Source organism: Oncorhynchus tshawytscha, linkage group LG27, assembly GCF_018296145.1.
Source record: "Oncorhynchus tshawytscha isolate Ot180627B linkage group LG27, Otsh_v2.0, whole genome shotgun sequence".
Classification (NCBI taxonomy): domain Eukaryota; kingdom Metazoa; phylum Chordata; class Actinopteri; order Salmoniformes; family Salmonidae; genus Oncorhynchus; species Oncorhynchus tshawytscha.
The window spans coordinates 839,127-852,012 of NC_056455.1; the positions used below are offsets into that span (position 1 = coordinate 839,127).

General features: G+C 44.2%; 1 protein-coding gene across 1 annotated transcript in view; it reads left to right on the forward strand.

Moving 5' to 3' along the window:
• LOC112259313 (brain-specific angiogenesis inhibitor 1-associated protein 2-like protein 1) overlaps positions 1-12,886 on the forward strand; it is a 62,971-nt gene that overhangs the window by 16,736 nt on the left and 33,349 nt on the right. Inside the window, exons 4-6 of the mRNA XM_042307324.1 lie at positions 862-923; positions 5,588-5,659; positions 6,750-6,884. Coding sequence (XP_042163258.1) covers positions 862-923; positions 5,588-5,659; positions 6,750-6,884 — 269 coding nt within the window. The remainder of the gene's footprint in view (positions 1-861; positions 924-5,587; positions 5,660-6,749; positions 6,885-12,886) is intronic.

The following is a 12,886-nucleotide window of genomic DNA, read 5'->3' on the forward strand; positions in this document are numbered from 1 at the left end:
GGCCCAGTCGTGGCTTTAGGGTATTGAATTAATACTGAGGTGATAGGAGTGATTGGACGGTGGTTGCAGGTGTTTGCAAAGGGAATAGAAAAAAACACAACGAACTCATATACAATATTACATTTTGTCAAAAGCAAACCTGCTAGTGGCAGGTGGTGCAAGTGGCAGATGGTGCTAGAATGCACCACAACTAATTCTTAACAATATGCTGGAATATTATTCCAGTATATTCTACAGAACCTCCTAGATGTCACCCCATTGTGTCTGTCTGCTGTCGTTGTCTACTTCTGTTTACAGTATGACTGCAGTTGTGCCATGTTCCTCTATGGCGTTCAATGGTTATTTTTTCTGTGTCTATGTCAATGTGGATCTGATCAGTAGCGACTACTTAGTTACTGTTCAAACATTACTGTTCCGAAAAGTCATCCATGCAGTATGTAAAACCCCCTCATGACGTAAAATACACATTACATTTTGATAAGGGCTAGAGTAAGCTTTGTTCTTGACCACTAAAGTAACAGTTGTTTTTGTAAGCATAGGGAAAGAACAGATTCAACAGTTTTGAGGTGAAAACCCATTGTCCTCCTCGTGACGTCTCAGCCTGTCCCATGCCAGCTAGTCTATCAGGGACGTCGTTGCCGCCATGCAATGTGAGGAGAAAGGATCATAGATGTCCACAGCATATTCAAATGCAGTAGTTTTTAGCCTGGTTGTCTTACAAGCTAAGGGAAGATGTATCCTGGCCTTGCCCAATAAGACAACAGCATGTTGACTAAAGAGGATATAGACTAGCAGGACTGTGACTGGCACCCAGCCTAGATGTCCCTTACCTGTGTATGATATATGATCTGTTTTCTACAGGTGTGGTTCTGATGGAAATCTCTGAGGTGCACAAGAAGGTTCACCTGGAGCTGGAGGAGAATGTAAGTTACCCAGCTGACCTACTGTCACTTCTTCTCTTAGTAAAATAGTAATTATTCATTTTTTGTTATGTTAATAACATTTTACCATCTAATTGCTAGTTAAGTGGCAGACTGAAGTCCAGGGTTATCATTCTCTTTGACCTGCATTTTGTGCTCATGTCCACCCACATCCATAGGGCCTTCCTATGCCAACTCTCTCTTTCTCACTGTGACTAGTAATTAGCAGGCTTCCCTAATCCTCTAAACACTCCTAGAATACAACAAAGTCTACTGAGAAATACCACCTGGACACAAGACAACTGTTACTACTTTGTTGACCAGGGATGGACAACCTGCAGCCCCCCTCCCCCATCAGCAGTTTTTCTATTGTTATGTGAGACGATCAGTGACTGACAATTAGCCCAAATAGATTGGTAAATTAGTCCAGTGGCCAGCTATGTAAACTTAGTAATCATGGTCTAATCACCAGCCGGGGGGCCCCCTTGATTTTGCCAGTCTCACTCACATATCATAATAAAACCTGTGGAGAAAAAAATGACTATAACAGTAAATTATTCCTCTCCAACCCATGGCAAAATGTGTATAATTGCATGAAATTTGTTATAAAATTGCAATAACTTCTCTACGCCCCATGTCAAAATGTGTAGAATTTCACGAAATTAACTCTAAAATGTAAAAATGTAACGTAAAAGCATAAAAATGTTTCACTGTACTGCTTCCTGTGCACATGGCAAATAAACTTTGAAACTTAACTGAATTTAAGATGATTTGTATGATGAATATTGCGTTCTCTGCAGTGATGAATCAGGCTTCACCATCTGGCAGTCTGGTGGACAAATCTGGGTTTGGCAGATACCAGGAGAACGCTGCCTGCCCGAATGCATAGTGTCAACTAGAGGTCGACCATTTAATCGGAATGGCCGATTAATTAGGGCCGATTTCAACTTTTCATAACAATCGGAAATCAGTATTTTTGGGCGCCGATTTGCAGATTTAAAATATATATATATGTTATACCTTTTATTTAACTAGGCAAGTCAGTTAAGAACACATTCTTATTTTCAATGACGGCCTAGGAACGGTGGGTTAACTGCCTCGTTCAGGGGCAGAACGACAGATTTTCACCTTGTCAGCTAAGTGGACCCAATCTTGCAACCTTACAGTTAACTAGTCCAACGCAATAACGACCTGCTTCTCTCTCATTGCACTCCACAAGGAGACTGCCTGTTACGCGAATGCAGTAAGCCAAGGTAAGTTGCTAGCTAGCATTAAACTTGTCTTATAAAAAAACAATCAATCATAATCACTAGTTAACTACACACGGTTGATGATATTACTAGATATTATCTAGCGTGTCCTATGTTGCAGGATAACCCCTGGGGCGACAGTGTAGCCGGCAGGATAACCCCTGGGGTGGCAGGGTAGCCTAGGGGTTAGAGCGTTGGACTCGTAGCCGGAAGGTTGTAAGTTCAAACCCCTGAGCTGACAAGGTACAAATCTGTCGTTCTGCCCCTGAACAGGCAGTTAACCCACTGTTCGTGTCATTGAAAATAAGAATTTGTTCTTAACTGACTTGCCTGGTTAAATAAAGGTAAAAAAATATATATACAGTGCCTTGCGAAAGTATTCGGCCCCCTTGAACTTTGCGACCTTTTGCCAGATTTCAGGCTTCAAACATAAAGATATAAAACTGTATTTTTTTGTGAAGAATCAACAACAAGTGGGACACAATCATGAAGTGGAACGACATTTATTGGATATTTCAAACTTTTTTGAAATCAAAAACTGAAAAATTGGGCGTGCAAAATTATTCAGCCCCTTTACTTTCAGTGCAGCAAACTCTCTCCAGAAGTTCAGTGAGGATCTCTGAATGATCCAATGTTGACCTAAATGACTAATGATGATAAATACAATCCACCTGTGTGTAATCAAGTCTCCGTATAAATGCACCTGCACTGTGATAGTCTCAGAGGTCCGTTAAAAGCGCAGAGAGCCTCATGAAGAACAAGGAACACACCAGGCAGGTCCGAGATACTGTTGTGAAGAAGTTTAAAGCCGGATTTGGATACAAAAAGATTTCCCAAGCTTTAAACTTCCCAAGGAGCACTGTGCAAGCGATAATATTGAAATGGAAGGAGTATCAGACCACTGCAAATCTACCAAGACCTGGCCGTCCCTCTAAACTTTCAGCTCATACAAGGAGAAGACTGATCAGAGATGCAGCCAAGAGGCCCATGATCACTCTGGATGAACTGCAGAGATCTACAGCTGAGGTGGGAGACTCTGTCCATAGGACAACAATCAGTCGTATATTGCACAAATCTGGCCTTTATGGAAGAGTGGCAAGAAGAAAGTCATTTCTTAAAGATGTCTAAAAAGTGTCGTTTAAAGTTTGCCACAAGCCACCTGGGAGACACACCAAACATGTGGAAGAAGGTGCTCTGGTCAGATGAAACCAAAATTGAACTTTTTGGCAACAATGCAAATCGTTATTTTTGGCGTAAAAGCAACACAGCTCATCACCCTGAACACACCATCCCCACTGTCAAACATGGTGGTGGCAGCCTCATGTTTTGGGCCTGCTTTTCTTCAGCAGGGACAGGGAAGATGGTTAAAATTGATGGGAAGATGGATGGAGCCAAATACAGGACCATTCTGGAAGAAAACCTGATGGAGTCTGCAAAAAACCTGAGACTGGGACGGAGATTTGTCTTCCAACAAGACAATGATCCAAAACATAAAGCAAAATCTACAATGGAATGGTTCAAAAATAAACATATCCAGGTGTTAGCATGGCTAAGTCAAAGTCCAGACCTGAATCCAATCGAGAATCTGTGGAAAGAACTGAAAACTGCTGTTCACAAATGCTCTCCATCCAACCTCACTGAGCTCGAGCTGGTTTGCAAGGAGGAATGGGAAAAAATTTCAGTCTCTCGATGTGCAAAACTGATAGAGACATACCCCAAGCGACTTACAGCTGTAATCGCAGCAAAAGGTGGCGCTACAAAGTATTAACTTAAAGGGGCTGAATAATTTTGCACACCCAATTTTTCAGTTTTTGATTTGTTAAAAAAGTTTGAAATATCCAATAAATGTCGTTCCACTTCATGATTGTGTCCCACTTGTTGTTGATTCTTCACAAAAAAATACAGTTTTATATCTTTATGTTTGAAGCCTGAAATGTGGCAAAAGGTCGCAAAGTTCAAGGGGGCCGAATACTTTCGCAAGGCACTGTATATATATAATGTGACTGCGCATACAAGTATTTAAGTATCTGACTGAGCGGTGGTAGGCAGAAGCAGGCGCGTAAACATTCATTTTGCCAGTGGCTCTTCGTTGTGCGTCAAACATTGCGCTGTTTATGACTTCATGCCTATCAACTCCCGAGATGAGGCTGGTGTAACGAAGTGAAATGGCTAGCTAGTTAGCGCGCGCTAATAGCATTTCAAACATCACTCGCTCTGAGCCTTCTAGTAGTTGTTTCCCTTGCTCATGGGTAATGCTGCTTCGAGGGTGGTTGTTGTCGTTGTGTTCCTGGTTTGAGTCCAGGGAGGAGCGAGGAGAGGGACGGAAGCTATACTGTTACACTGGCAATACTAAAGTGTCTATAAGAACATCCAATAGTCAAAGGTTAATGAAATACAAATGGTATAGAGAGAAATAGTCCTATAATTCCTATAATAACTACAACCTAAAACTTCTTACCTGGTAATATTGAAGACTCATGTTAAAAGGAACCACCAGCTTTCATATGTTCTCATGTTCTGAGCAAGGAACTGAAACGTTAGCATATTGCACTTTTACTTTCTTTCTTCTCCAACTTTGTTTTTGCATTATTTAAACGAAATTGAACATGTTTCATTATTTACTTGAGGCTAAATTGATTTTATTGATGTATTATAGTAAGTTAAAATAAGTGTTCATTCAGTATTGTTGTCATTGTCATTATTACAAATAAATAAATACAAAAATTGTCAGATTAATCGGTATCGGCTTTTTCGGTCCTCCAATAATCGGTATTGGAGTTTTTCATGGTTTGGGGAAGGCTCCTTTGTTCCAGTGAAGGGAAATGTTAACGCTACAGCATACAATGATGTTCTAGACGATTCTGTGCTTCTAACTTTGTGGCAACAGTTTGGGGAAGGCCCTTTCCTGTTTCAGCATGACAATGCCATACAGATATGGTTTGTTGAGTGACTGGCCTGCACAGAGCCCTGGCTCACCAACTGCATGCCTAATCGCCCAACATCAGTGTCCGACCTCACTAATGCCCTTGCGGCTGAATGGAGCAAGTCTCCGCAGCAATGTTCCAACATCTAGTGGAAAGCCTTCCCAGAAGAGTGGAGGCTGTTATAGCAGCAAAGGGGGACCAACTCCATATTAATGCCCATGATTTTGGAATGAGGTGTCAGACAAGCAGGTGTCCACATACATTTGGTCATGTAGTGTTTCTGTAAGAGGGAAAGAAGGAGAAAGTAGTCAATGTTTAAAAAACAAAAGACAGACCTGTTGTTGGAATTCCCCTTACTGAGAAAGACATTATCACAGCTACATTCCTCTGGCTCAGACTCACAACTGTTATCCTGATGTCACCATCTTTCCATGATTATTATTGTCATACGTTTATATATCAACTTGAACTACATTCTTTCTTTTCTTTTCAGTTCAAGCAGTTCCACAAAGAAATCATTTCTGAGCTGGAGAGGAAAACAGAGATGGATGTCAAATATATGACTGTAAGTACCTTGACCATTGTAGGACCTTGGCAAGGGACAATGTAATAGCAAGGAGTGTGTGAGTGCATGCGTGTGTTTGTGTAGGTGTCTGTATGTCTGTGTACAGGTATGTGAGTACACACTTAAAACATGGTCTCCAGGGCCTCCTGAGTGGCGCAGCGGTCTAAGGCACTGCATCGCAGTGCTAACTGCGTTACTATAGATCCTGGTTCAATAACGGGCTGTGTCGCAGGGAGACCTATGAGGCGATGCACGGCCCAGCGTCCTCCGGCGTCCTCCGGGTTAGGGGAGGGTTTGTCCGACCAGGATGTCCTTGTCCCATTGCGCTATAGCAACTCTTGTGGTGGGCCTGGCGCATGCACGTTGACACGGTTTCCAGGTGTACAATGTTTCCTCCAACACATTGGTGCAGTTGCGGCTTGGCGGGGTTGTGTTTCGGGAGGATGTACGGGAGTTGCAGCAATGGGACAAGACTTTAACTACCAATTGGGGATAAAAAGGGGTAAAGAACAAAAACATAGTCTCATATCCCCTCCTCAATATCCCCTGTCCCTTCAATATCCTCTATCCCCTCCTCAATATCACCCTATCCCTTCAATATTCTCTATCCCCTCCTCAATATCACCAATATCCTCTATCCCCTCCTCAATATCACCAATATCCCCTCCTCAATATCACCAATATCCTCTATCACCTCCTCAATATCCCCTATGCTCTCCTCAATATCCCCTATGCCCTCCTCAATATCCTCTATCCCCTCCTCAATATCCCCTGTCCCCTCCTCAATATCACCAATATCCTCTATCCCCTCCTCAATATCCTCTCATCAATATCCCGTATCACCTCCTCATTATCCTCTATCACCTCCTCATTATCCTCTATCCCCTCCTCATTATCCCCTATCCCCTCCTCAATATCCCCTGTCCCCTCCTCAATATCCTCTGTCCCCTCCTCAATATCCTCTGTCCCCTCCTCAATATCCCCTGTCCCCTCCTCAATATCCTCTATCCCCTCCTCAATATCCCCTCTCCTTGCATTCAGTCAAAGTCTTCTCCATCGCTCCATCTTATCCTCTGTATTTCTCATCCAGGCAACATTCAAGCGGTACCAGTCAGAGCACAAAATGAAGCAGGACTCTCTGGAGCGCTCTCAGACGGACCTGAAGAAGCTGCGGAGAAAGACCCAGGGAAAACAAGCCACCAAGTATGAGAAGAAGGAGAACGAGGTGAGACTAGAACCTGATTTCAAATAATCAAGGAGAACCAGATCTAATTAATTAAGGACAACGAGGTGAGACTAGAACCTGATCTTAATCAAGGAGAATGGGGTGAGACTAGAACCAGATCTTAATGAATCAAGGAGAACAATGTTAGACTAGAACCAGATCTTAATTCATCAAGGAGAACGAGGTGAGACTAGAACCAGATCTTAATTCATCAAGGAGAACGAGGTGAGACTAGAACCAGATCTTAATTAATCAAGGAGGATGAGGTGAGACTAGAACCAGATCTTAATTAATCAAGGAGAACGAGATGAGACTAGAACCTGATCTTAATTAATCAAGGAGAATGAGGTGAGACTAGAACCAGATCTTAATTCATCAAGGAGAACGAGGTGAGACTAGAACCAGATCTTAATTCATTAAGGAGGATGAGGTAAGACTAGAACCAGATCTTAATTAATCAAGGAGAACGAGATGAGACTAGAACCTGATCTTAATTCATCAAGGAGAATGAGGTGAGACTAGAACCAGATCTTAATTCATCAAGGAGAATGAGGTGAGACTAGAACCAGATGTAATCTAATTTCACCGAGGTCTCAGTGATCAGACTGTACACTCAATGCACCTTGGGTATGCTAGTCAGAAAAGGCCCTTGTCCCACTTTTAGGATTTTCTCCATTTTGAAACGGGGTGTCTTTTTTCTTTTGGAACAACACGATCAGCTGAGAAGTGACTATGTGTCCAGTTAATTTTTCTGATGGTGTGAGCATGTGCATGGGTTCCTTGAGTTTCTCAGACGGCTATAGAGAGCACTTTAACAGACGGTCACGAGACTTTACCCTCATCCAAAACCACCTTTTTCTCTATGTGTCTCTATAAAAACCAGACAGACCATTTTTGCTCTTGGTTGCCATGGTTGTCATGCTTTGTTTTCACAAACAATGCCAAACCCTTCTATGGACTTCCTTGTAAAGTAATGATTTACACACATGGAGCAGTAATCCACAGAACAGGAGTTCCCAATTACATTCAGCCGCGGACCGATTGTTTTTCTTGAGTGGATGGTCGGGGGCCCAGAACATAGTTATAAACAGATACTGTATAGTATTTCCACAAAAGCAGAATCATTTCAAACCTTGATTATATTGGGATACGATCACATATACCTCTTTATTTACGAGTGGGAATATATATTCCTAAATTCCTGGTGATTTTTACAGTCTTTTATGTCCCAAAATTGTTTTAAAAAATTGGGTGGGCAAATAAAATTGCCGAATTTGGTCCGCGTCTATTGGAGAATCCTGCCAAAGAGGATATCAAAGAAAGAAGTTTATGAAGTTCGTATTGACAGTAAACCCAGGGAAAGTCATAGGCCCAGCTGGCTCCTTGATCTTGCCAGACACCGCAAGGAGGAAAAACTGTACATTAAAGTGCACAGATGGAAGGGAAATGAACACTACACATGCACAGTACCACCACACCTATAGCTGCGGGCAGAGTCTTTGTGTTCATGTCAAGTGGAGTGCCGTCACTGTCGTGCCCCTTCACGCATAAAACAACACTGAAGGCTCATCGAGGATCAAATGCCTCTCATCACATTAGAATGGACAGTGTGTTTTAGTGAATGTGGGGAGTGGGAGCACTGTACACTCTTTTGTGAGTATTGTGCTCTCAAGTGTTGACTGGCTATGGGTACAGCCGACTCTGGAGTATGAAGTGTGCACCTAGGAGCTGGTAGTTGGCCTGGAGTTGGTTGGTAGTATACACTCACTGACAGGCTTCATAAGGTGTAGTGGGACTGGGAACGGGTGAAGAGTTTATAGATTAACAAATGTTGCCTTAAATAGAGTAGACTTGGAGTGGTGTCTGGTAGCATATTTAGCCACTAACAGTAATCAGAGGATACAGAGTAATAGTCTTCCTAACCATAGACTTCTTTATTAAATCAATAGGACAAGGTGAGAGATGGGCCCTGGGAGATGCTGGCTGTTGATGAAACCCACTGTGAAACCCACTCTGGCTCTGCTCAATAACTCCTCTTTCACTCTTGCTTTATTGACTGTCTTTTTCAAACGTCTACAGGAGAGCACACCGTACACTGGTTTTAAGGTCTCTGCACTGGCTGCCTGTGAGTTTTAGAATTCATTTTTAAGATTCTTCTATTGTTTTTTAAATCAATCCATGATTGTGCACCCCAATACATGTCAGACATGCTTTTAAGTTGTGTACCCAGTATGTCCCTCAGGTCCTCTGGAACTGGCCTTTTAACTATCCCAAAGACAAGGACCAAGAGACATGGAGAGGCAGCCTTTAGTTATGATGCCCGCAGCCTCTGGAATAGCCTGCCAGAGAACCTGAGGGGGGGCCCAAACTGTGATCTTAAAACATACCTTTTTAGCTTTGCTTTTCCTTAAGGTAATTTTTAGGCTTTCAGTTTTTGTTATTCTTTTATTTTATTTTATCCGCTTATGTTTGTGTAGTAAATAGTTACGCTTTTATTTTCATTGATTTTATTAGTTATTTTCCTTTGAAGCACATTGCGTTGTTGCATTCCATTTCTGAAATGAATAAAGCCTGATTTGATTTGATTTGCTGCAACATCTGAGCTCAATTAATTATCTCCCCAAATGTCTGTCTCACTCTCTTTTCCCCCCTCTCTCTTTCTCAGTCTTCCAGTCTTCCCCTCTTTGAGTGATTGTTTGCAGTAGAAATTAAGCTCCATAGTTTAGGTGGTGTGGCCCCATCATTGGGGTAAGTGAGAGAAACAGTGAGAGAGAGATAATTAGAGAGAACTGGGCTAGACATTAAAGGAGGGTCTCTGACAAAACCACAAAACAAGAACCCTAGAGACGAATAGTCTGTCACTGTCGTCAAGACAACTGGAAAAAAGGAGAGGAGAGATAAGGGAGGAGGGTGAAACAGAGATTGAATGTTGTTTCAAAGAGGACCTGAGCTGTCTGTATGTAATGTCAGTTCCGTGGTCTGCTTTGTGAGGTTGTTTCAATACTGAGTCCATCACTGGGAAGGTGTGTGTCTGCATCCCAAATGGCACCCTGTTCCTGAGTTTCCGACGCCGACAGAGATGGCCGCCTCGCTTCGCGTTCCTAGGAAACTATGCAGTTTTTTGTTTTTTTACGTTTTATTTCTTACATTAGTACCCCAGGTCATCTTAGGTTTCATTACATACAGTCGAGAAGAACTACTGAACATAAGATCAGCGTCAACTCACCATCAGTACGACCAAGAATATGATTTTCACGAAGCGGATCCTGTGTTCTGCCTTTCAACCAGGACAACGGAATGGATCCTATGCGGCGACCCAAAAAAACGACTCCGTAAAAGAGGGAAACGAGGCGGTCTTCTGGTCAGACTCCGGAGACGGGCACATCGTGCACCACTCCCTAGCATTCTTCTCGCCAATGTCCAGTCTCTTGACAACAAGGTTGATGAAATCCGAGCAAGGGTAGCATTCCAGAGGGACATCAGAGACTGTAATGTTCTTTGCTTCACGGAAACATGGCTCACTGGAGAGACGCTATCGGAGGCGGTGCAGCCAGCGGGTTTCTCCACGCATCGCGCCGGCAGAAACAAACATCTTTCTGGTAAGAAGAGGGGCGGGGGCGTATGCCTTATGGCTAACAAGACATGGTGTGATGAAAGAAACATACAGGAACTCAAATCCTTCTGTTCACCTGATTTTAGAATTCCTCACAATCAAATGTCGACCACATTATCTACCAAGAGAATTCTCTTCGATTATAATCACAGCCGTATATATTCCCCCCCCCCAAGCAGACACATCTATGGCTCTGAACGAACTTTATTTGACTCTTTGCAAACTGGAATCCATTTATCCGGAGGCTGCATTCATTGTAGCTGGGGATTTTAACAAGGCTAATCTGAAAACAAGACTCCCTAAATTTTAACAGCATATCGATTGCGCAACCAGGGGTGGAAAAACCTTGGATCATTGTTACTCTAACTTCCGCGACGCATATAAGGCCCTGCCCCGCCCTCCTTTCGGAAAAGCTGACCACGACTCCATTTTGTTGATCCCTGCCTACAGACAGAAACTAAAAAAAGAAGCTCCCACGCTGAGGTCTGTTCAACCTGGTCTGACCAAGCTGACTCCACACTCCAAGACTGCTTCCATCACGTGGACTGGGAGATGTTTCGTATTGCGTCAGATAACAACATTGACGAATACGCTGATTCGGTGTGCGAGTTCATTAGAACGTGCGTTGAAGATGTCGTTCCCATAGCAACGATTAAAACATTCCCTAACCAGAAACCGTGGATTGATGGCAGCATTCGCGTGAAACTGAAAGTGCGAACCACTGCTTTTAATCAGGGCAAGGTGACTGGTAACATGACCGAATACAAACAGTGCAGCTATTCCCTCCGCAAGGCTATCAAACAAGCTAAGCGCCAGTACAGAGAAAAAGTAGAATCTCAATTCAACGGCTCAGACACGAGGTATGTGGCAGGGTCTACAGTCAATCACGGACTACAAGAAGAAAACCAGCCCAGTCACGGACCAGGATGTCTTGCTCCCAGGCAGACTAAATAACTTTTTTGCCCGCTTTGAGGACAATACAGTGCCACTGACACGGCCTGCAACGAAAACATGCGGACTCTCCTTCACTGCAACCGAGGTGAGTAAGACATTTAAACGTGTTAACCCTCGCAAGGCTGCAGGCCCAGACGGCATCCCCAGCCGCGCCCTTAGAGCATGCGCAGACCAGCTGGCCAGTGTGTTTAAGGACATATTCAATCAATCCCTATACCAGTCTGCTGTTCCCACATGCTTCAAGAGGGCCACCATTGTTCCTGTTCCCAAGAAAGCTAAGGTAACTGAGCTAAACGACTACCACCCCGTAGCACTCACTTCCGTCATCATGAAGTGCTTTGAGAGACTAGTCAAGGACCATATCACCTCCACCCTACCTGACACCCTAGACCCACTCCAATTTGCTTACCGCCCAAATGGGTCCACAGACGATGCAATCTCAACCACACTGCACACTGCCCTAACCCATCTGGACAAGAGGAATACCTATGTGAGAATGCTGTTCATCGACTACAGCTCGGCATTCAACACCATAGTACCCTCCAAGCTCGTCATCAAGCTCGAGACCCTGGGTCTCGACCCCGCCCTGTGCAACTGGGTACTGGACTTCCTGACGGGCCGCCCCCAGGTGGTGAGGGTAGGCAACAACATCTCCACCCCGCTGATCCTCAACACTGGGGCCCCACAAGGGTGCGTTCTGGGCACTCTCCTGTACTCCCTGTTCACCCACGACTGCGTGGCCACGCACGCCTCCAACTCAATCATCAAGTTTGCGGACGACACAACAGTGGTAGGCTTGATTACCAACAACGACGAGACAGCCTACAGGGAGGAGGTGAGGGCCCTCGGAGTGTGGTGTCAGGAAAATAACCTCACACTCAACGTCAACAAAACTAAGGAGATGATTGTGGACTTCAGGAAACAGCAGAGGGAACACCCCCCTATCCACATCGATGGAACAGTAGTGGAGAGGGTAGCAAGTTTTAAGTTCCTCGGCGTTCATCACAGACAAACTGAATTGGTCCACTCACACAGACAGCATCGTGAAGAAGGCGCAGCAGCGCCTCTTCAACCTCAGGAGGCTGAAGAAATTCGGCTTGTCACCAAAAGCACTCACAAACTTCTACAGATGCACAATCGAGAGCATCCTGGCGGGCTGCATCACCGCCTGGTACGGCAACTGCTCCGCCCACAACCGTAAGGCTCTCCAGAGGGTAGTGAGGTCTGCACAACGCATCACCGGGGGCAAACTACCTGCCCTCCAGGACACCTACACCACCCGATGTTACAGGAAGGCCATAAAGATCATCAAGGACAACAACCACCCGAGCCACTGCCTGTTCACCCCGCTATCATCCAGAAGGCGAGGACCGAGAGACTGAAAAACAGCTTCTATCTCAAGGCCATCAAACTGTTAAACAGCCACCACTAACAT